The 22,377-nt window shown below is 41.5% G+C and overlaps 1 protein-coding gene across 2 annotated transcripts; it reads left to right on the forward strand.

The window, feature by feature from the left end:
- The first annotated feature begins 259 nt into the window (after positions 1-259).
- On the forward strand, positions 260-21,949 carry PTGFR (prostaglandin F receptor). Of its 2 annotated transcripts, none has more exons than XM_075097983.1 (3): positions 260-332; positions 1,593-2,440; positions 20,079-21,949. In XM_075097983.1, exons 2-3 carry the CDS (start codon positions 1,652-1,654, stop codon positions 20,382-20,384), a joined length of 1,095 nt encoding a protein of 364 aa, XP_074954084.1. In that variant the 5' UTR covers positions 260-332; positions 1,593-1,651; the 3' UTR covers positions 20,385-21,949. The 2 variants fall into 2 exon arrangements, with proteins under 2 accessions (XP_074954084.1, XP_074954085.1); XM_075097984.1 differs by having other exon boundaries at positions 1,593-2,119.
- The last annotated feature ends 428 nt before the right edge of the window (positions 21,950-22,377 follow it).

Genomic DNA, 22,377 nt, shown 5'->3' on the forward strand with positions numbered 1-22,377 from the left:
GCCCCGCAGCCCGCTCCGGGAAGGCCGGGCGAAGGGACGCTGGGGCTCGGAGCCGGCCCCGGTCGCCCCGCACAGCGCTGGGGACAGCGGCGACCCTCGCGGGGAGACGGGGCCGGGCAGCGCGACCGCCCCGGCGCCGGAGGGTGGCCGGGCCGGGGCCGGGGGCGGCGGGCGGGGAGGGCGGGAGGCGGGCGGGGAGGAAGGCGGAGGGCGGGCGGGAGGCGGGCGGCGCCGGGCGGGGGGTGGCGGCGGCGGGCCGGGAGGCGGCGGCGGCGGGCCGGTGGGGCACCGCGCTGCGCCGCCGCGCCTCTCCCCGGCGCCGCGGAGCGGAGGTGAGCGGCGGCGGTGCGGGGAAGGAGCGGTGCGGGGTGGGGGGGGAAGGAGCGGGGCTGGGCGGTGGGAGCCCAGCGGGGTGCGAAGGCGGGGGGACTCGGGTCGCGGCCGGCACCGGCAGCGGCCGGTGGCACTTGTGCCCGGCGCGACGGACTCGCCCCGCCCCGCCCCCGGCGGCGGCGGGCACTTAATGGCGCTGCTGGAGGCGAAGGGGCGCTGCGGGGCGGCGGGCGGGAGCGCTCCCGCCTCGGCCGGCGCTGCCCACGTGCGCGCGGGGACGGGACGGGACGGGACGGTGCGGGACGGCGCGGCGCGGGACGGCGCGGCGCGGCGCGGTGCGGCGGCTCCGGGGTTTGCCGGCTGCGCTCCCGCCGAGCAGTTCCGCAGGGCAGCAGCAGCTCCGGCGTGCGCGGGTTCTGATCCAGCCCAGCACCGGCGGGACTCGCCGCCTCTCCGTGCTGTGCGTTAGTAACGCCGGCTCCCTGTTGTTTTTGGGTTTTGTTTGGTTTTTTTTTGGTTTTTTTTTGGTTTTTTTTTTTTTTTTTTTGTTTTTTAATGCGTGGGAAGTTTTTGCCGGCAGGAATGTCCCGAGAGCAGAGATGGGAGATAAGGTGTAAAGTAACGTGCAGAATTGGCTTCTGAGTAAGGGAGCGTCTAAAATACAAGTTTGTACTTCAGTGCGGGAACTGCGGGGCTGGAGGCTTCAGCGTTGCTTACGCTGAAGCTTTAAAACACTGAATTGTGAGAGGAGAATTACTTGGAAGATGTTAGGACATTGTTTTGAAAATAAATGCCTAACAGTGAGAAGAAAAATGGGAAAAAAAAAAAAAGATGGAGTGTGATTATCATCCTGAAACATTCCAGCTTGAGTATTTCAATTTTGACTGTGGTTGGGCTGATAAATATTTTCATTCTAGGAGTACGTTGCAAAAACATTTGTTTATATACGCAGTTCAGCGGCCAGAGTGCTCTGTGTGGTTCCTCTGATTCCATGTATAGGAGCATGAAATGTTTTATGCATTATCTGTGTATCTTACATGTGCAGAGACTATAAAGGTATCTGCGTGGTTTAATGCATGCAGGTGATTGTTTTATCCTGTGACTGACGCGCTTAAAATAGGGTGCCATATCATATCACTCAGAAAAACAGAAAATTAGATTTGTACCACAGACTCATATTATGGAATTTCTGCTTCAAATGTCATTTGGACAGTGGTATGCCTTCTACAGAGTGTGTGTATTTGTTTTTGATATTGCAGATGCCTTTTGATTGCAAGACTGCTGAAATGTTTTGAGGGCTGCCTCGCGTTTCCTAACCATGAACAGTTCAAAATCACCAGGGCTGGCTGGATTTGGAGTCTTGAAAAACACAACCTGCCACACGGAGAAGAAGATATCAGTTTTCTTTTCCATAATCTTCATGACAGTGGGAATTTTGTCCAACAGTCTTGCCATAGCAATTCTCATGAAGGCGTATCAGAGATTTAGACAGAAATCAAAAGCCTCCTTTTTGCTTCTTGCTAGTGGTTTGGTCGTCACAGATCTCTTCGGCCACCTCATCAACGGAGCCATTGCAGTGTTTGTGTATGCATCGGATAAAGACTGGATTCGATTTAACCAGTCCAACATTCTTTGCAGTGTTTTTGGCATCTGCATGGTTTTCTTTGGTTTGTGCCCGCTCTTCCTGGGCAGCGTGATGGCTGTTGAAAGGTGCATTGGAGTCACTAAGCCAATATTTCACTCTACAAAAATGACTTCTAAACATGTGAAAATGATGTTGACTATGGTATGTCTGTTTGCTGTTCTTATAGCTTTGCTGCCTATCCTTAGGTTTAGAGCCTATCAAATTCAAGCATCGAGGACCTGGTGCTTCTATAAAACAGAACATGTTGAGGACTGGGAAGACAGATTTTATCTCTTACTTTTTTCTTGCCTTGGGTTACTTGCCCTTGCTATTTCATTCTTGTGCAATGCTGTCACAGGAATTACCCTCTTAAGAGTCAAATTTAAAAGTCAACAAAGACAAGGCAGATCTCATCATTTTGAAATGATCATTCAGCTCTTGGCTATAATGTGTGTTTCTTGCATTTGCTGGAGTCCATTCCTGGTAAGACCCTAACATGTTTGCCAATTTTTAATGCACATCGATGTATAAAAGTTACTCTTTTTTATTTCCAGGTTTTAAGGTGCTTTAGCTGTGATAACAGCTCCATTCACTCCTCAGTGCATTAATTTTACAGCAGATTGCCTATAATGTATGTTCCTATGTATCTATAACAAAAATGGTAATTATTCTCCACTTCTGATCATAAGCAAAATAGATTGAGTAAGCAAAATGTATAGGGACTGTGAGGACTTTATTTCCAAGGCTGCGAAGCAGACAGTGGTAGCAGAATGGTGGCTAGAATAAATCAGAGCACATATTGAGCTTGTCCAAAAATTCAGTGAAACATTGGAGTGACAAGTCTGTTTAGTCTGTACTATGGTCCGTATCATTTTCTATTTGTGGTAGTCAGTTCGTTGTTACTATTACGGTTTGCTGCTACTTGCGAACTGTGTTACGGATGGTAACGGTTAAGAATGTAAAAATCCTCCACTCCGTTAGCAGGGTATTCAGGGCTTTGCCTTAGAGTCATGCTGAAAACCAGTGGTTGGCAGTGGGTTAAAATTAAAATCTAGTTTAGACTTGACCAAGCTGGGTTTGTAATCTGGACAGATTACTGCAAAGCTGCTCTGCGCAGTCGGTGCGCTTCCTCAGCTGTGCTGGCTGTAACTCAGGACTGCTTGCTGGTAACTGCTGTGACTCTTCCAAGGCGGTAAGGGTTGCTCGTGTTAGCGTGTGCTCTAGCAGGGTCAAAGGAAGCGGGATTATGATAAGGAAAAGACTTTGATGGCTCCTGTTGTATGATGGCTTTATAAAGCTGATAATCATAGAATGGTTTGGGTTGGAAGGGGCCTTTAAAGGTCCTCTAGTCCAACCCCCTGCAGTGAGCAGGGACATCTTCAACTAGACCAGGTTGCTCAGAGCCCCGTCCAACCTGACCTTGAGTGTTTCTAGGGATGGGGCATCGACCACCTCTCTGGGCAACCTGTTCCAGTGTTTCACCACCCTCATTGTAAAAAATTTCTTCCTTATATCTAGTCTAAATCTACCCTCTTTTAGTTTAAAACCATCACCCCTTCTGTCACAACAGGCCCTGCTGAAAAGTTTGTCCCCATCTTTCTTACAAGCCCCCTTCAAGTACTGGAAGACTGCAATAAGATCTCACCCCAGCCTTCTCTTCTCCAGGCTGAAGAACCCCAACTCTCTCAGCCTGTCCTCCTAGGAGAGGTGTTTCATCCCTCAGATCATTTTTGTGGCCTCCTCTGGACCCGCTCCAACAGGTCCCATGTCTTTCCTGCACTGAGGACTCCAGAGCTGGACACAGTATTATATTAACAGTGTCTCTTTTTACTGCAGTAAATCTGACTGAATAATTTTTTTTTTTTTACTAGGGTGGGAGAGTTTAAGTAACAAGTAATATGAAATCTTAATTTGTTTCCTGGAAACAAGATCCCGTAGTTTTCCACTGATGTGAATGAGGAGCAATTTCGGTTTGAGCTTACAAATTTAGACATTGAGATCCAAATCAGATCCGGCTTCATCTCACCTACTCACTGCCTACGGTGTAGTATGGAGTTACCTGAACTAGTTCTGAGTTAGATACTGGCACTAGCCTAGCTGCGGCAGTTGCGTACGTCTGGCATGTAGCATTTTATTAATCCAGTATTGCAGACTTCAAGGAGACAGTCTGGATATAAATCTCTGCATCACCAAAATGCAGAAAACTTCTTTCACTTTTTTTCAGCGCACACAGATTTTTCCCCTGCTTCTCTATTGATTTTTCTAGACTTGCTCTACAGCATAGTTTAAATTCATGTTGGCTTTTGTCAGTGTCCTGGCTATCGTGTATAGAGCATAAACAAAGTCATCAGGACAGTATAGCAAGCTTTTGTAGTGAACTTACTTCCAGTTACATCCAGACACCTAAAATTTGTCTGGGGCAAGCCACAGAATGGTTTTCAAGAAAAGCAACTCAAATGATAGCTTTACTTTTCATGAAAAAACAGCATATTATCCTCTGATGACATTTATTTTCAGACAAAGTACTGTCCTTAAAGGTTGGAATTAATCTGATTTTTTTAAAAGCCCTTTGGTATCAGAAGAGCTATAGACTTTTTTAAATTCAAAAGAGATACTTCATTTATTCAACTTATGAAGCAACACTAAATAGCAACTACTGTGGTTGTTTTTTCAGTGTTGGTAATTTTTGTTATGCCTTTCAATTTTTATGAATTATAAAAAAATAATTTTTAAAATGTTGACAATCTTTAATGAAATCACATCACTACTTTTGTCAAAGTATTTAACTTCATCTAAGTTTTAGTTCACAATGAATTATTATTCCAGCAGCAATTTTTTTTCCAGAGCCTTTTCAGAGTTTGATGTTTTCATCAGCTGGTGATATAGACCAGTGAATGACTTCTTGCTTAATTTTGTTCTTGTAATTTTGGGGACTGTGTTGCCGAGGGAGGTGATACACAAGCAATTCTGTCTGGTTCACTGGGTAGCAAATCTGCCGGTGCTCTCTGTGCGTTCCTGGCTCATGACGCTTTGCTTCTGGATGTCTCTTGAAATGAGATGAGCCAAACTATCACCAAAATTAGCTTGGCAGTGTGGAAAGTAGTTCTGCAATACGGACAAATTCATGTTAGAAACAAGAAGCTAAAAAAAAGAATTAGGGTAAGGTAGGATTTAATTCTTGAAACAAAGTTTCAGGGAAGTGAAGAATTAGTGTTTTAGCCAGAGTTCCATAGCCTGGGAAATGCGAAGGACGGGGTCCTTGGAAGGTATTACCTTTCTTAGCTATTAGGGTCGTAGAGTTGTCATCAAAGTTAATTCTCTGAATTACCGACTCTTTGTTTTGATAGCATTCTGGTCACTGGATGCAAACAGAATTATAAGTGCAGCATTAGTTTAGCAAGCTTTATTGGACGGCAGTGAAGCACACCGATTCAGTGGAATACAGCTTTGCCAGGAGCGTACTGCTAAAGAGCTACAATAAAGAGGCCCAGGGTTTATCAAAGCATATGATTTATGAATAATTGTTGATCCAAATCTACTCGTCTGATTTATCTGAAACCTCTCAGGGCTTTTAATTTGTGAAATGAATTGTTTAGATTCTGTAATTTAATCAGCATATACCAAAATATGTATTTCTTGAAATACTTATGAGCAGGTGTTTATAGGTGAAATTATTTGGCAAAGTACCTAAATACATGCCTGGTTTGCATTAATTTGCTTTTTAATTTTTTTTTTTCTCAAAGCAAAATGTAGAAGTCATTGAAAACCTTTGAACTGTGAATTTTACCCATGTTCTCTCTCCCAAAGAGTATACAGAACAAAATGTTACGTTGAGAGTGAATTGCCTCTATATAAACCAAAGCGATTATAAACCAAACAAATCTTTGGAAGAGAAAGTGGAGGAAGGTGATGGAGTTTATGCCACATCTGGTTTGCAGATACAAGAGTTTGTATTTATTTGGTGTGATTCTCTTACTGATTGGGGGTTTGCTTTGTTTATTTTTTCTTCTATTTTCATTCTAGTCTGGTATTACATCAATTGTCATATGTGCATGGCTACCAAAATCAAGTCTATCCGATACTGTAATCCAAGTGCAGATTTACTTCACTATTAGATTTTAATATTTTTTTTTCTTCCAAGTGGAGTTATATATTCCGTCACTGTCCTGTGCTAAAATCACCTTTAGATGACATTAGAGGCGCAAGACCCTGGATCACCCTTTACGGTGTCTGGTATGGGACTGAACTTGAATTCTGCACCTGCTCAGTGGTAGTGAACTTGTTTTGGTGCCTTTATATATCTGTGTATACATATATATCTCTAACATTTAATATTATATATAATAATATATAATGTTCTAAACAATCACCACCTCTATTTTAAGACTCCTGGAGATGTGGAAGGTTTTTTTAGCAGCAGAGCCCATGGCATGGCTTATGTGGAGCTCTGCCTCGAGCTGTTGGACAGGGACTTCCTTCTGATTTCTCTCCTTCCTTCTGATTTCTCTCCTTCCTTCTGATTTCTTTCCTGATGCTCCATCTTATTTATTCCTCAAAAATGAGTAGCTTTTTCAAGTTTTCTGCCACTGTATGAGAATCTTTCCCTAATGGAGTACCAGAATGCGGGGTGCTCCCTGCATCTTCCCTTGTGAGGGAACATTTGTCTCCTTCTGAGGGGCTGAGAGTGAGAGGGAAATCACAAAAGAAAAAAAGAAAGCAACAAGTGAAATTCATGAGTTTTCCTGTGATCTATACAGTCAATGATTTGCAGAGTCACGTTTGTTCTGACAGTCCAAATAATTTTGCTTTGTGATGGGTAATTGCAGGAAAATATGTTCCGAAGATAGTAACATCAACCTCTCTGTGTAGTAAATAATCTTTTTCATCCTTGCTAGAATCTTAGCCCTTTGCTAGGGATATGTGAATTTTGTTGCATAAATTTGGTCCCTAGGGATTGCATTCCCAAAGCAAATAGTTGGGCTGGAGCATTTTGTGACAAGCATCTCTGATGAAATAGATTGTTATATAAGGCTGGTTTTTGGCTGTGACTTGATGTCTCGCCTGTCATGAAACAGCTTGTTTTTGGAGCTGTGTTCATATGACCAGATTTTGACTTCAGTATGTCAAATTTTGTGGGGCTCAAGGGATAAAAACGTTTTATATTTTGTTTTTGGAGTGGCAAAGTGAACTCCCTGTAATTACGGACAGGAGGGGTTTATTGCAGAGTGAATTTATCTACAGGAACAAATTATGATATGGAGAAATGTATAATCTCTTTTCACGTGTGGAACAGTCTTAGCCTGAGAAAAGTACTTTTACGTTTAAATTATTCTTGTTAAGATCCTTTTCCATGCAGTTATCTGATTGCTTTCATTCCAGTTTTACCTCCCCTCTACTGCAGAAAATAGCCTCCCTTTCTGTTTTTTTTTTTTTTAAGATCTCAGCTATTTATTTCGTATGATTAAATCAGCTCTTATTCAGTTGCTTTTTTTACTGCCTAGATTAATTTCTAGCAGTCTCTTCTCATGTCATCTCTTCCCTTTCCAACTGTTGTGCTAATTGCATCTCCCTGAACTTGCTCTGACTTCTTCTTGTCCTCAGATTGTCTCATGCAACGAGGCTCCATGGTTGGTTTTCCTGCACCTAGGGCTGCGCTGAGCTTACAGTTTGCGGAATCACTCCAACCTAGAAGCTGCTGGTCCTTTCAGTGAATATGCTGCCAGAGGAGGCGAGAAGGGCAGTGATACGCTAACAGGGGTGCTCTTGGTGTAATACCGTTACCCCAGCGCAGCCCACCCTGGTTGCCTCAGCAGGTGTTTTGGGTGCTGAGACAGGCTCGTGGCTGGTATGTGCTGAAGGAGGTCAGCGGGTAGCAGGTTTTACACTAAATTCTAGGCCATGTAGTTGCATACAGTATAAGGTACTTTGTTGTACAAGGCAGTCCTCTGTGCATCTCATTTTAATATTTTTGTATGTGTAGTCATGTATATACTCGCACAGTGACACTTTGCCCAGAGTTCATACACCTGGCACCCTTGAAGCATCTTCCTCCCTTCCTATTTTCTGTATTCTTTAACAAGCTGTCAGTTTAAATTTCTGTTACACTACCTTATGCTGGTATGTGCAGTGGACATAATTTATACGAGCTCATTGCTTTATTAATGTTGTTTGTATACCTTCAAATATTGCTGGCTATTGTCCCTACAGAAAAACAGTTACTTAAAAATTGTCCCTTCTCTTGTGCTTTCTGGATGGTGATTTTCGTAATCCAAAAATGCAGCTGAGGAGAAGCAGATACAAGGTGGCCCAAGATGCAGGTCCAGGCTTTGCCAGGGAGGCCCTTGCCACCGCGTACAGTACACCTCTCCTGATGGGCAGAGGAGGGGTGACCTGCTGCCGGACCTCCACGGGAATAACTGCTGGGTGCTGTCATTGCACCTCTTGGGCTGGGTGCAAGCCTGTCACAGGAGCCCATTCCTGCCACAACGGTTTTAATCAATGAACCAGTTTCGTACAGAAAGGGAAAAAGCTTTTTGCTAGCAGAAGGCTGCTAGATATGCCTCTTCACCTGTAGTCCAAAGCGTCAATATGGTAATGGTTATTGTCGACTGTGGGTTATTATTTCTCTTCCAGGCCTTGCTGTTTCAGAAGAGGTCAGATCAGGAGCGGCTGTTTGACTGAATTAAATGCTCCCTGAGTTCCTTTGGAAATAAAAAAACAAATCCCATATGAGTTTGCTAGTCTTTCAAGCTACGCTAGAAAAAGGGCTCTCGCTCTCCCTTATATCATGGCCTTTTAATTGCTTGCCAAGTTTCTCAATACATCTGCAAACACTGTGCAAATTCAATTACTATTCTCGCTTGAGTTGCCCTGAATGAGCTTCTGATACTCAAGGATAAATTGACAAAATGGTAGTGTCATTCCTAATACTATGGCCCAAAAGATATTTTGGAATAAATAGCTGATTTTAGGGGATAAGGGGAAAGAGAAGACTCATTTTGATTGAAGTTTTTGTTAGTCTCAGGACAGGAGTGTCTTTTTAGCTGAGTTTCCTGTGGAATAAGGTTTAAGCAGCAACTCAGACAAATCAAGTGTGCTTTTGTATGTCATCATGAAAATAGTCCATGGAAAGAAATTGTAGGTGTTTGCAGGGAGAAAATAACAAAGTTTAATACAGTGCACTTAAAAATTGAATCCACCTATTCAGATGTGTTTCTATGATACTAGAAAGCCTTGGTTAAGATGATCATGCCTTTGTTTTAGTATTGGTTGTAGAGATCTTTCTTTTATTTTGGATTCTTAAGAGGCACAGCTGGCAAATTTCCACCAGGTTAGATGAGAAATGGAATGAGCATCGTTTTAGAGTGTACCCACCTAAAATGATACTGAATTTCAAAGGTACTCTTTCAGTGTTCAGAATTGGGCTGTTCCAATTTTCATCTTTTACAGTTTCTAGAGATCTTACGGGCCTTATCCTTTCTGAGAAATATGAATCATTTAAAAAAAATGTTTTTAAGTGTGGGCCAGGCTGTAGTTTATCACAGAGTGCTTAGAAACTCTGTATTAATTGTGGCTGTATTTGTAATTCAGGTGCTTACTTTCCTCTCACAGAAGTCAGGGAGTTGAGCAGCTGAGATACTCCCTCAACAGGAAAGAAGTTCTGGAGAAGAAATGGCTAGTGGTCAGAGTATTGCCCTCCTGCAGCAGTGATATGAACCAGGGAAAGAATAAGGGCTGAGATTGACAGACTGTCCTTTACTGGAGGCTTTTGGGGAAGCATAATTATAGTTTTTGTTGTCTATGTTTACTTGTGCCCTTTGGAAAAACTTACTCAAAGCCTTTTTCTGAAAATGCAGTGCCATCAGAATGCAATGAGGTTGGTTTGTTTTGGAGAAAAAAATTAGGGGAGGCAGGTTTCAGTCATATGAGAACATTGCGTTTTCAAAATAACCTGCTCCTGTTTTTCTTTCGAAATTGCTTGCCGCTTGGTTTTTAAATTTATATTATATGTACAGAATTAAACCATAAAGATCTATAAATTCAAGCAGAATATTTCATTGCAAATCGATGTCAGTGACTTTCACAGAAAATTTTGATTTTTTTCAATTTTGAGGTTGCCATCTCACAAAATCAAATTCTGAAAACTTCAGCCAGATAAATTTCCATTCACAACCCCCACTCATTTGTTCAGTTGGTAAAGTTTTTGGATTCTGTGCTTGGAGTCAGTTTGATATAGATTCCAATTTTTTTTTATAAAAATGAATTCTTCATATTTCCTAGATATTACACTTATTCAGACCTTTCTTGCTTCAAAATATCATACACTGCATAGCCATTTTTGGAATATGTCATACACAGCATGGCCATTTTTGGATGGTTATTTTAGGAAAGCTCTTCTTCCTGACCATCTAAAGTCTTTAAATGGTAAACTTGTTGCTGAAAAGTCTCTGGGACAAACACATTCACATGGAACAACTCCAGGAACTCCTCCATCCTCACCAGGTTTAACATGACAGGCATCAGTGTGTGATATACATTTGTTTGTTCTGTGAGGTATTTATTATGGTGTTAATTCATGATCTTAAGTTTTGCATCATGATTATAAATGTTTCTAGCAGAAGTAATTTGTCTTAATAGCAGCGTAGAATCAGTTCGTGTCTGAGAGTGCACATTATTTGGATCCTCTTCTGGGAAATACGCTGCTTATCTTTTAAACAGAGCAATAATTCTTATATCGTGCTTTTAAGATCTGCATTTTACATTAAAATTCAGAAATTGATGAATTGCAGCTGGTAACTTGGGTTACAAGCTCCCTGAGGAAGGAAGGCGCCTGTTCACTGTGTGCTTGCACGGTGCCTAGCAGAACAGGAGCACGATCCTGTCGTGGCTTCTGTGTGTGTGCTCTTACAAATAGTAATGGTCAGGTAGCAGAACGTTGCAGAAAAGGTTTACACCAGGAGTTACAGTGAAGGTTTGGTAATTGTGACTCATTCTGTTGGATTCATTCTCGTGTTGGATGAGGCAAAACAGCTGAGTGGCTGAATGAACCCGAGCCGTGTTGTAGGTAATACGCTGTCTCTTGTTGAAGGATTGCTCTTATCTGCTCCAGACAGAGCAGGGAGTGGAGAGCAGCTCATAAGCTCTCTCTTAGCTCCTCTTTGTAATGAGCCATGTGAAGACCTCATTCAGAGATGCGTGCTGAAGCTTGGGTTTGAATGGCTTTGCAGTTGTGTTTCTGCATGATTTCCTGAAGAAGGCTGAGGATGAGCCTTTGTGTGAGGGATGTCCTGAACGGAGGTTTTAAACAAAATTAGGCCTCAATACTAAACTTGCAGAAGCCAAAGATTACCTTGACACTGGAGAAATGGAAGTTAATGACTCATCTCCAGCTGGTCCCCTACTTGCTGTCCCAGGCCTGTGTGCTGCCGGCCGCGTAAGCTGGCTGTGCGTGGGCTGCACAGCCATCCCAAAGTTATGGGAGTGAGGGAGGATGTAAAGGACGTAGTGAGTCTGCCCGTGAGCAGCCTCATCACCCAGGTAATGACCAACATCAGGACGTGAGGACGTGGGGAGGAAGGCTCCTGTGCTGGCGGGGACGTGGCCAGCTGCGTCCCCTCTGCCTCACTGCACGGAAAAGTGTTAAAACAGAAGGTGAAGCAGGAAGGAAGTGAGGATCATGTGAGCGATAGTTATTTGGTTTAGGATTTACGGTTCATTAGCGAGTTGGGAATAAAATGGAATCCACTTTTTACCAGGAGCGTGCATTTGCTGAAGTAGTGAGAAATAAATCACTCTTAAATGGACCTAAAAGGTGGTCCAGCTGTACAGCAGTCCCTTTAATTTATTTGCTAACATTACAGAAAAAAAAATTGCAAAGTATATATTCCAACTTGGTAAATATATCACTAATTCACCAGCCCTGATACCTCCATTCATAGCTTCTTAAGTGTACTTCTCCAGAATTATATATGTCACTGTATTAAAGGGGTTGTTTTAAAAAATGGCATGAAAGGAACACATCACATCTTCTTTTGCCTCCAGCCAAATTTGCAAATACTGCAAATCAGATAGCACCAGGTCATTAGGTGACCATGACTCCAATCCATCTTAAAAAGATGTCATTTTCTGCCACTGTGTATGTTGCATACATGGTAAACATAAACATACATAAAATACAATTACAAATTAACATATCTTTTCCCCCCCCCCCCCCCTTATTTTACCCCTATACTCGTGTAATAAACACCATAATTTCTCAGAGAATTGAACTGAAGGCCTGACTCCTTTGGTAGACAACATGGTAGGTTCTTTACCTTTTTAGACCTGTTGTTGCTTGAGGTCTTGCAGGCTCGGTCACACATCAAAGCCATCTGCATTCCTGAATTCTAGAAGAGGTGAAAAGGCCACTGTATATCATGACTGACTCACTGTGAAAATCTCCTTCCTTGTTTTCACACTTCTAACATGTATGGGTATGTCTGGTATTTGCGCTGGGAGCCTGCATGTGTGTGTCATTCCTCTGAAATCAAGGAGTGACCTGCACAAGGAGCCCTTAGAGAATTCAGCCTAATTCTTAGACAAAAGTTACAAATCTGAGAGAATTTAAAAAAAAATGGCCAGGTAAGAACTGGCAGACCCTGCATTCCCTGTAGAACATTTTCTTGCTCTTAAAGATACAAGATTTGCTGCTGGTTGCTGGGTCTACATTGCATCTTCCCTCAGCCATGTAAATACAGTGGAGGATGACTTTAGTAATAAAGCAGTGTGAATGTGGTGATGTTTGAAAAGGCAGTTCGCTCCTAAGCTATTGATTTGATCCTGTGCATAACAGTACTTAAATGCTGAATTCAGTCTATAATTATGGACCTTTGCAGCTCCCTTTTCCTCCAGGTTGTCTGTATATTGTCTATTATTGTGTTCAGACAGTTCTTCTCTTCCTCCCCAGTATATTATGTGTTACTTGTGATTCTTTCTTTGGGTATTTGCAGGGTGTAAGTGAGAGAAGTTCTGTTGCTCCTAAATCAAAGAGAATATTTGTTTAACTAATAAAAATGTGATTGTTTTCCAAATGAGTGTGAAAACCTGAAAGAGCAAAGCGATAGAAAAGAAGTAATAGGGCTTTTCCAAGGCACCCAACTGACCCTAAAGGAAGAATGAATGGATCCTGAATCCATATAATCCGTAAATACTTCCTTGATTTGATTGTTTTTCTCAGGGTGATGCTTATTATGCAGTATTAGAAACACTCTATTGTTTTCTGGTCCCAAGAGGTCTAGCAGTTGTCCTTTAAAGTTTCTCTCAGCATTGCTGGGTAAAAAATATTTTAATTTTATCTGTAAATGATTTTTTTAACAGGAGATTTTTGTTATAGGCCTTGTTGTTAGACAGCAATACATACCTCACTCTATGGAAGCAGGCTTTCTTGTAACTTTAAAACACGTAGGTCAGGAAACACCTTGTTTATTTGACTTTAACAGACACTCTGTCTTTTCATTAGAAGTGAGTAATCTACTGTTTTCAGTGCTAAAGTCTTCTCTGTCCATATGCATTCTGCTTTCCTTTCAAATGAGTTAATCAGTTAAGCTGTGAGAGTAAATTACATTGCTGGTGGAACCAGAGTATTTCTAATTTTGAGAGGATGGAAAGGAAAGAAGGAAGGACAACTGCCAATCCAAGAAATATCTGGATTCTTTTGGAGAAACAAAGAGAGGTGACCTGGAATGCTCCGTTCAAGCCCAACCTCAATTTATGTTACTGCAAACCAGATGCAAATAGGTAGTGTCTAAGAGGAAAGTTGACAGAAAATAAAAGCTTCACTTTGAGTTAATGTTTGTGAGTTTATGCATACAAAGAAATCCTTCTCTTCATGAGGCTTACTTCATAATTGCATTCCTGCCTTATATAGAGCATGATAATGCCAAAGGCAGCTAATGAAATGTAAATAGTGAGTATAATGTCATGTCACTTTACATTTTTTTCAGTAATTTTGACAAATTCTTGCACACATAAAAACATCATTTCAAAGGATGTTTCCAAATATTTGTTCCAAAGTATCTTGCCTTCCATAAATATTTTGCAGAAAGCTGTAGAAACAGAGGTGGTGAAAATGTCACACTCGACTCTAATGGCAGAGTAATGGAGTGCAATAGACGGCGAGTCCTCTGCAGACCCAAGCCTGCGTGGGGAGAGCAGAAAGCGTAGAACTGAACAGCCTCAGCGAGGAGGGATCATTTGGCCAGGTCAGACGGAGCTGAACTGCTGGGTGGCTAACACCCACCCACAGAGCCTTAATTTAATGTCACGTCTGCAGTGTTGTATGTATGGTACTACACTGCAGTCCTTTTGTTGGCGTTCAGTTGATGGGAGATCTGCCCCACCAATTCAGAGGGGTGCTTGGACATACTGTTTCAAGGCTTTGCCAACATGAGGAAAGGCACATGTATCCTGAATGGTGTCGTGTTCACGACGCAGCAGCATTGGACGGTGAGAAGTTGCACGGTCACAGAATCCACGGTGTCTGAGAATAGAATATTAGAAACTATTTTCATTTGCTTCATGGAAAATATTGTGTTTTCCTGTTTTCTTGATATCTTTTTGACTTTTATCAGAGCGATAGTACTTTGGGAACCCTGAGCTCTGAGTGCCTTTAGCATTACCATAGCTCTGAAAGGTTTATGTGGTTCCGTTGTAAGGGTGGTAATTACAGAGCACGTGGAGGCTAAATAACATCTACAAAATGTTTGTGCAATCTCAGCTACCTCTGGCCATCCAAATCTTTTCTGACAGTTTCTCATTTGGGTTCTGTGTTTCTCATAGAGGACTGTGACTGATATGGGAAAAGTCTTTCTCAGACTAGCTGCATTTAACGGGATAATAAGTAAACTTGCATGTTTAAGGATGCGTATTGTGTCAGGTAGTAGTTACCATGTTTTTCTTTTAAAAAGGGAAAGGAAAACATTAGGGGAAAACTATGTTGCAGATCTATAACATAAAAAGCGTTTATGCGGCATAAGTAATACAGTGTGTGTACTAACATTTTGATGGCAGAAGTGGTGCACTACATATTTTTCCTTCCAAGCCCTTGCTTTTACACTGACTTACATAGAGTCACACAGAAACAAAATGAAGCATACTCAGCTTTCTTGCAACAAATGCTTGCTTTATACACTGCAATATCTATATAGCAATGAGAGAGGCAATTTGCTGAAAGTGTTTCTTTTCTAATGGCTGTTCTTAGGAGGTATAAAATGCTACATAGAAGGTGAAGACACATTTTGATTTCTTTCTCCCCTTCTTCTCCAAATTTATTTCTTAAAGTTTGTGTTTATAGAGTACTGCAAAGTATCGTCTTCTATCATCTCTCACCTACAGCAGACTGCAGCTTCTTTGTAGCACATGTGAACAAAAGTTCAAAACATGTCAACAACAGTTTCAAAAACTCATGGACATTCAAAATAATTATGTATTTTTTGTTTCCATGTAGTGGGTCATAGACACTAGAATACTGCCTTGAGTCCTGTGGGGTTTAGGAAAAGGGGAGATGTACCTCTGGATTCGACATAGGTATCAGTGACAAAATATAAGTACTTTGCAAATACTAAAAAAACCCATGGACTTTCTTCCGTTAATGGAAGTTCTCAGAATGGCTTGTAATGAAGAGAAAGAGGGTTGGGAGGGTCTGCAAGGTTTCCTCAGGGAAATGGAACCTGAAGGCTGAGCTGCAGAGGAAGAGAATTTCTAATATTTGTTCACACGTAACAAAATTGGCCTGCCTGCTCTGCTTTCTCTGTCAACCTCTTGGTGACGAGTTTTTATCCAGTTTCCTGAAGTCAAGGATAGAACCTGGATTTAGAGCCTATGTGCTGAAATGTGTTGAAGTAGTTTTGCAGTTTGCCTTATTTCCTAACCAGCTATAAAGTCTGCTTCTTGTTTTGAGTGTTGTTAGTCCTTGAGTACCAACAGGAATGTGACTAAGCAGCGCTGCCATTTAGCTTATTAGTTGTTCTCATATAATTGAGAACCAATTGGAAAGGAAATTAAAGACATACTGTTTAGATTTGGAGAGTAGCATGAAGCTTTGGAGCAGTTTTTTTCAGTTTGTTGCACTGAGCTTTGCCCCTAAGGGAAATGGCAGTTCTCTGCTGCTATCTGCTAGATGCAAAATTGTAGAGTTCAACAATTTCAGTGTTTTTAAAATTTTTCCATCAGACTTTCTGGATCTTGCAAAGTGAGCTTTGTTTTTAGTGAAGCCTAAAATTGGAAAAAAAGGATGGAGAAGTTTAAGGTACTGTGTCAAGTCCTTGCTTGACACAAATTGAATTTCTCTGTATTTATTTCTAGGGACAGGGAATTCTCAGGTCTTTCCTTAAACCAGCAAAGACTAACATGAGTCGGAGTAACCTTACATCTTACAAGCACACAGCCTTGGTTTAAAAAGTCACTTTTACAGTTATGCTTTTATCATTACTTTGCAGAAGAAAGTTTGAATTTTCTTGGTTACATCATGTGACACTTTCATTTTTTTTGCAAACCAGGGCGACGTACTACAGCTGTGTTCATGTAAACATTGTATAAGTCAGCAAAATGCTACTTGGATTTTTACATTTCTGAATGTTAGAAAATGTCGTGAGTTACGTTTATTATTTACCAGCTGGGAATTATTTTTAATCATACTGCTGAATCTGCATGAATATTAAATTCAGTTGTGGATATCGAAGGCAACTAGATATGACACGATCGCGTTGCCTCTTCCTGCTTCCCCACTTGTGTACTGCTGGCTACAGAGGAGAGAATTCCTTCATCGTACTAACGTGACAGACCTACAGGGAAGGGAAAAAAAGTCAGTCTTTGAATTGTTTTCTTGACTTTGAACTAATTATTGAACAGTATTAGTCAAATAATAAGAAAAGAAATGTCCTTTCTGTGCCTACAGAGGAGGTCCTCCTCTCAGACGTCAGCTTAGCACTGCAGGAAGCACTGGTTGCAGTTCCTGAGCTGGTGACTTGCGCCAGTTCAGTGACGCGACTTTCTCGCCCCCCGGCAGCAAATACAGACTGTCTGCATGTTTTGCTTCAATTAAATCCTTTATTAAACAGCTGGTAGCGTATTAGGCCTTTTTTATCATTTATGATTTCAAACTGGCTTTGGAATAGTATTTTAAGAATTTCAATTGGAATAAAAAAATTGACAACCAAAATGTGATAGAAATAATAATTTATATTGGCCTCACTTTATTCTACCCCTCTTCAGCTGGAGTTTAGGGTGTTGTTCTAGAAATCATCAGACGACTTTAGAAAGGCTCCAGTAGCCAGGACATGGTCTCCTCTTTGCCCTGTCTTTGCATGCAGTTGGCTTCAGTTGCCTGCTGTTTTCTTCAGTGTTTTCTCAGAAGAGCTCAGACGAGCTGCCAGTATAGCGCAGGCTCTTCGGAGGAGTGGGAAGCTACCTCACTTCATACCCAGAGACAATGGGATGGTAACGTGGCTGTCACTACCGCTGCTCTGCCACAGGTGTTTTAGAATAAAAATGCTCATGCTTGGGGTTGGACTGAGATTCTCTGTCTTAGTCCAGGCCTATGCGTAAATCACAGCCTCTTGGAACTGCGAAAAGTTGGGATATCATTTTATGTTGCTTTTAGTGATACAAGAAAGGAAACTTTTTTTTTAATTTCTGCATAACACTCCCAAATAATGTAAGTAATATGGCTAGAAAATTCTTACTTTATGAAACAAAAGTTGTAGATAATGTAGATTTTATCTTACTGTTTCCACTACAGGGGTTCACAGATGAGCTGGTTAAGCATTTAGCTATGTACATAAGCTCTACTTGCTGCTTGTGAGTTCAGATGCATTACTTTTTATATGTGCAGTGTTCAGAAGAGGTTGCTTAAATGTTCTGGATGAAGCTTCTCCAAGTATGAGAATCCATAAAATTAGGTATCGAATTTCCTTGTTGTCCTGATTTACCTTATGTAAATCGGTTACCAAAACAGAGGTTCTTTGTGTTGAGCCAGCAAGTTGGACAGCAAATGGGTTCACTTAGAGGTGGTTACTACTAAATGGAAAGGAATCTCACAAGTTTGCTGGGTAACGTGTGAGAAAATAATACAGTTTTTACAAAATGTGGATGGTGCTACTTTTCCTAGATGACAACATCTACTGCTTCCTCTTCTGGCCATGAAATTGCATTGGATTTGGCATTTATTAACTTCGCAGAACACAAGAGAAGAACAACAAATGGATTTTTGAAGTAGATCAAGAAGCAGATGGGGAAGCTGTATGTCTGTATTGAGTCAAGCGTGCAGCGTATGGGATAAGGATGTTGGCCTATGAGCTCTGTTTTGCTGTCATTTGCTGCCCAGTCCTACTTGCATGAGTAAGGAGTGTTCTGTCTGAGTTTGGCTTGTGGTATTGGACCTCTAATAAATAAAATGTAGGACTGTCCTGAGAAAACATCCCGTGCAGAAGCCAAAGGAGTTGTCCAAGTTTGGGTGGGCTGCTGATGTCAGAGGAATGCGCCCAACGGTTGTGGGGTGAAAAGCAGATTCAGGGAACTGACTTGTAAGTGTTTATGCTGGCTCGGTGCTCAGACATTCCTCCTCCTCCTCCTCGTACCAGTTCCCAGCTGTGCTTCTGCCAGTCTTACCAGCTTCCTTAGGAATGTTCCTATGGGCTCTCTTTGCTGCTCCCATAGACGTCCATACAGAAACGCTTGATCAAATGCTTACACAAGCAAGTACAGTCTCCTTTTATGCATTTATGCTGTTCCACTCAAATTTGTACTCAGATGTTGTGACCTGCAAGTTATAGGTAGGGCCTAGGAATACAGAGAAGCATTTAAAAAGGTGTAAAATAGGTTCGCTGGAATCTTGAGTGGTAGTTTTCTTTTTTTTTCAGTTGATTCATTATTATTTTTAGGGTTTGTTTGTTTTTTTTCTTAAAGTGTATCTTTGTGAAAATATGACCTTGGCACTTGGACAGACTGACCCTACCTCTGTACCCACCCGATAAATCAGTGTAGTCATAGCATCAGTTGTAAAATATCCCGTTTCTTAGTTAAATAACTGTATTGTTTTAAAGGCTTTGGAACTGAAAGCCTTACGGTGTTTCATCTTTCTACCAAAAAAGTCTCCATGTGCTTTCAACATTAATAATAGAAAGAGATAATTTACCTTCCTCTGGCAGATTCCTGGCTTTGCAGAGCCAGGCTTTCTTCACACAGGAACTCAGGTTACAAAACCTCAGTGGCAGAAAGCCTGTAAAGGGGAGCTCTGCAGGGAGGAAACCCCACTAGGGCTGGTCTTTCAAAGCCCAGGATGCAGCTCTGCCAGGCGGGGAGGCCAGCCACAACTTAACTGGGCTCTTGGATAGCTCTTGGTAGCTCTTGGGTATCCTCTGCCAGAAGGAGTCCTGCTGAGCTGTACTGGAAGAGTAATGCCTCCACCCATGTGAAACTATTGGCTCCGTCAGTGTAGTTGCTGGTGGGGGTCTGTCCATGTGCAGCACCTCCACAGGTAAATGACACCCTCTGCGTCTGCATTGGCAAGAGGAGGGGTATTGGTGGCTTTTGTCATCATGGCTTAAATTTTCCTAGAAACCTCTAAACCCTCTGGTGTCAATAAATTGTGTTCTGTTGCATTTTAAAATGTGTGAATCTTCTTGATAGAATCAAGGTGCTATATCCCTTATGCAGACTTTAATTTGGAAAATGTGAAAAAATAAATATCTTCATAAAAATGTTGTGATCCAGCAGTGGTCTCTCTCATTGAAAAAATCGATCCCTGGACCTGTCTTGGCATGCTTTGTCAGCCTAAATTCTGGATAAGTTTTTATTCCTTGCTCAAATCAGTCCCTGGTGTTGGAGGGTATTCTCTGGCTGGTTGCCATCCTCTGCCCAAGGTTCAGCAGTAGTTCAGCAGAGACACATGTACGTCCTATGTCAAACACTAGAGGATTTCTGGGATGGTAAATGTTACATGCCTGAAAGTATTTACTCTTCAATTGGGATGCACTGATGCTGTGAAGGTGTGAACACTGGGAATAATGTTGAAATGACTTCACTCATTTACATGCCCTCCTGGTGTATTTTTTTGACATATAATTTTAAAATGTTCAATTTTCAGGTGACAATGGCCAGAATTGGTATAAATGAGAGTCATTCAAAGGAGACCTGTGAAACAATACTTTTTGCTCTCCGAATGGCAACATGGAATCAGATTTTAGATCCCTGGGTGTACATTCTTCTCCGGAAAGCTGTACTTAAAAACCTGTACAAGATCACAAGGGGATGTTGTGGCGTGCACATCATAAACTTGAATATGTGGGAACTCAGCTCCATCAAGAATTCTTTGAAGGTTGCAGCAATATCTGAATCACCAGTAAGTTCCAAACAAATAAACCTACAGCCACTCAGCTCTACGGGGCAATAAAGTTAAACACAACGTATGAAGAGATGATGGAGGCAACGCTTATACACGGGCAATACCTTAAAATGAATTCCAAGGCTCAGTGGTTTGGCATTTGTTTTGAATTTTGAGTGGTTTGCTCTTGTCGCTTACTGGTTTGATATTTTGCATGTGCCCAGCTTATTAAAGGATCCAGTTTGCTTGGTTCATTGACTTGACCTCTTAATTATTCACTGTTCCATGAACTTTCGGGAGAGCTGCAAAGTTCGCCAGTGTAAGCGTTCCCTTCAAATCGCTGACAAAACATGAGGTTCCCTGTGGGGACACAGAAGCAGATCAGCTCAGCCTGCTTACAGTTACATTTTCAGATCTATCGGTGAGTTTTTACTCCTTTCAACAAATTTTGTTGAAGCTAACAGGCATAAAGCTGTGGTTAATCTGTAAAAAGAGTTGTTTTTTTCTTTTTCCTGTAAACTGAAGGAAGTTTCTTGAAGCGTTTCCTTAACGCATATACTGAAATGCTCATGAGGTACATCTGCTTCATTTGTAAACGGTCACGCGTGTCTCATGAAAAATGTGTGTGACCCAATGAGCACCCCCGCAGTGGGAGCGCGGTTATGCTTGTGAAAGCAAGCACCACGCTCAGTTTTTGCAGCGTCTGTCTGAAGAGCTGAGGGCATTCGGTATGTTTGAAGGTACCGGAAAGTTTCCAGGACTTTATACAGGAGACCCTTCACCTTTAATGCTGCTAAAAGAGGCTTTGGTTTTTTCGTGACTGTACTTTGTTCAGAAGCAAAAATGGGAGTATCAGAGACTTTGTAGCAGAGGGATTGTTTTAAAATAGAAATGTCTAATGTTATTTCCACCTACGTCCAATAACTACATTAGTGAATTGGTGTATCGGGACAAAGTAGTTAAAAACTAATTCACCAAGAAGACAGCCCGAGGGACCACAACTATTCGCAAACTACAATTTCATGTTGTATGTGAGCGTAGTTTAAGTCACAAAATAAAAACCCAAAAGGTTTAAATATATCAGTTTTTTGTTTTAAAAGCTATTTCCTTTTTGTTTTAAAAAGGTTGAAAAATAAATGGGTTAAATAACCCTATAATGAAATGAAATGGCTTCGTTTACCCTGAAGAATTTCTGTATGTGATTTATTTCCTCAGCCACCACGCTGATAAACTGTGGACAGATTTGATGCTGGTGTAAGCTCCACACTGTTGCTTTCGTGTGGGTTCTGCTGAAATTTGGGAGTGTTCAGTTAGTGCTCAGTTTGGCTTTTTCATTTCTTAGAATGTGATGCCAGTGTTATCTGTTGCCATAAATTATTTGTTCTTTATGGAAGATAGTTGTTTTAGCAGCTGCAAAAACCTGTTGGTCTGTAAATCGTTGAGATATTTGATCGGTGAATGAAGCTCGTAAACGTTCCATTTTGTTACGTGAATAAATGTAGCTTGTGTAGTTCATACCGGTTGACTTGTAAAACAAACAAACAAAAGTTTATATGTATATGTGATTTCTTATATTTTGTGTACAAATACGTATTGAATGTAAATTGCAAAGCCTCATTAAAGTTATCAAAATGTATCTTGAGAGTTATGATATTTTTGCATAACAAAAAAAGATCTGAAGTTGTTAAAATTAGTCTTTATGGCAAAAAACCTCCCACTGGATTCAAGCCAGCCACTAACACTCACATGTGTGGTATCAGTTGTGAAGGTAGGGAGGAAGACAGCGAGGATTCAGGTAGGAGGTGTCAGTGTTTGTACACTTCATTTTCATGTGAGCATCCCAGTGCAGTTGGTCGTCTGAGGCAGACAAGGTCAAGTTCTGGGGATCCATGCCTAGAAAATGCAAATAAAAGCGGAGCTGTGAGGGTTTGGTGTTTGGATTTTTAAGTGTTTTTAGCCAAATATCTGCCAACGTGTTACACAGACTCCGATTAGTTTCACATAATCGTGAATCCTGAAACAAATGCGAGTTTTGCTTGTTAATATTTTGTCTAGTCCAGTG

This window comes from Phalacrocorax aristotelis, chromosome 6 (genome assembly GCF_949628215.1).
Source record: "Phalacrocorax aristotelis chromosome 6, bGulAri2.1, whole genome shotgun sequence".
NCBI classification, from domain to species: domain Eukaryota; kingdom Metazoa; phylum Chordata; class Aves; order Suliformes; family Phalacrocoracidae; genus Phalacrocorax; species Phalacrocorax aristotelis.

What these genes read in the sequence shown, in the direction of transcription:
- PTGFR (XM_075097983.1), top strand. Translation starts at nt 1,652, where the DNA reads ATGAACAGTTCAAAATCACCAGGGCTGGCTGGATTTGGAGTCTTGAAA. An exon ending in TTTGCTGGAGTCCATTCCTG is followed by an intron (nt 2,441 to 20,078) that starts GTAAGACCCTAA and finishes TTCAATTTTCAG; the next exon opens with GTGACAATGGCCAGAATTGG.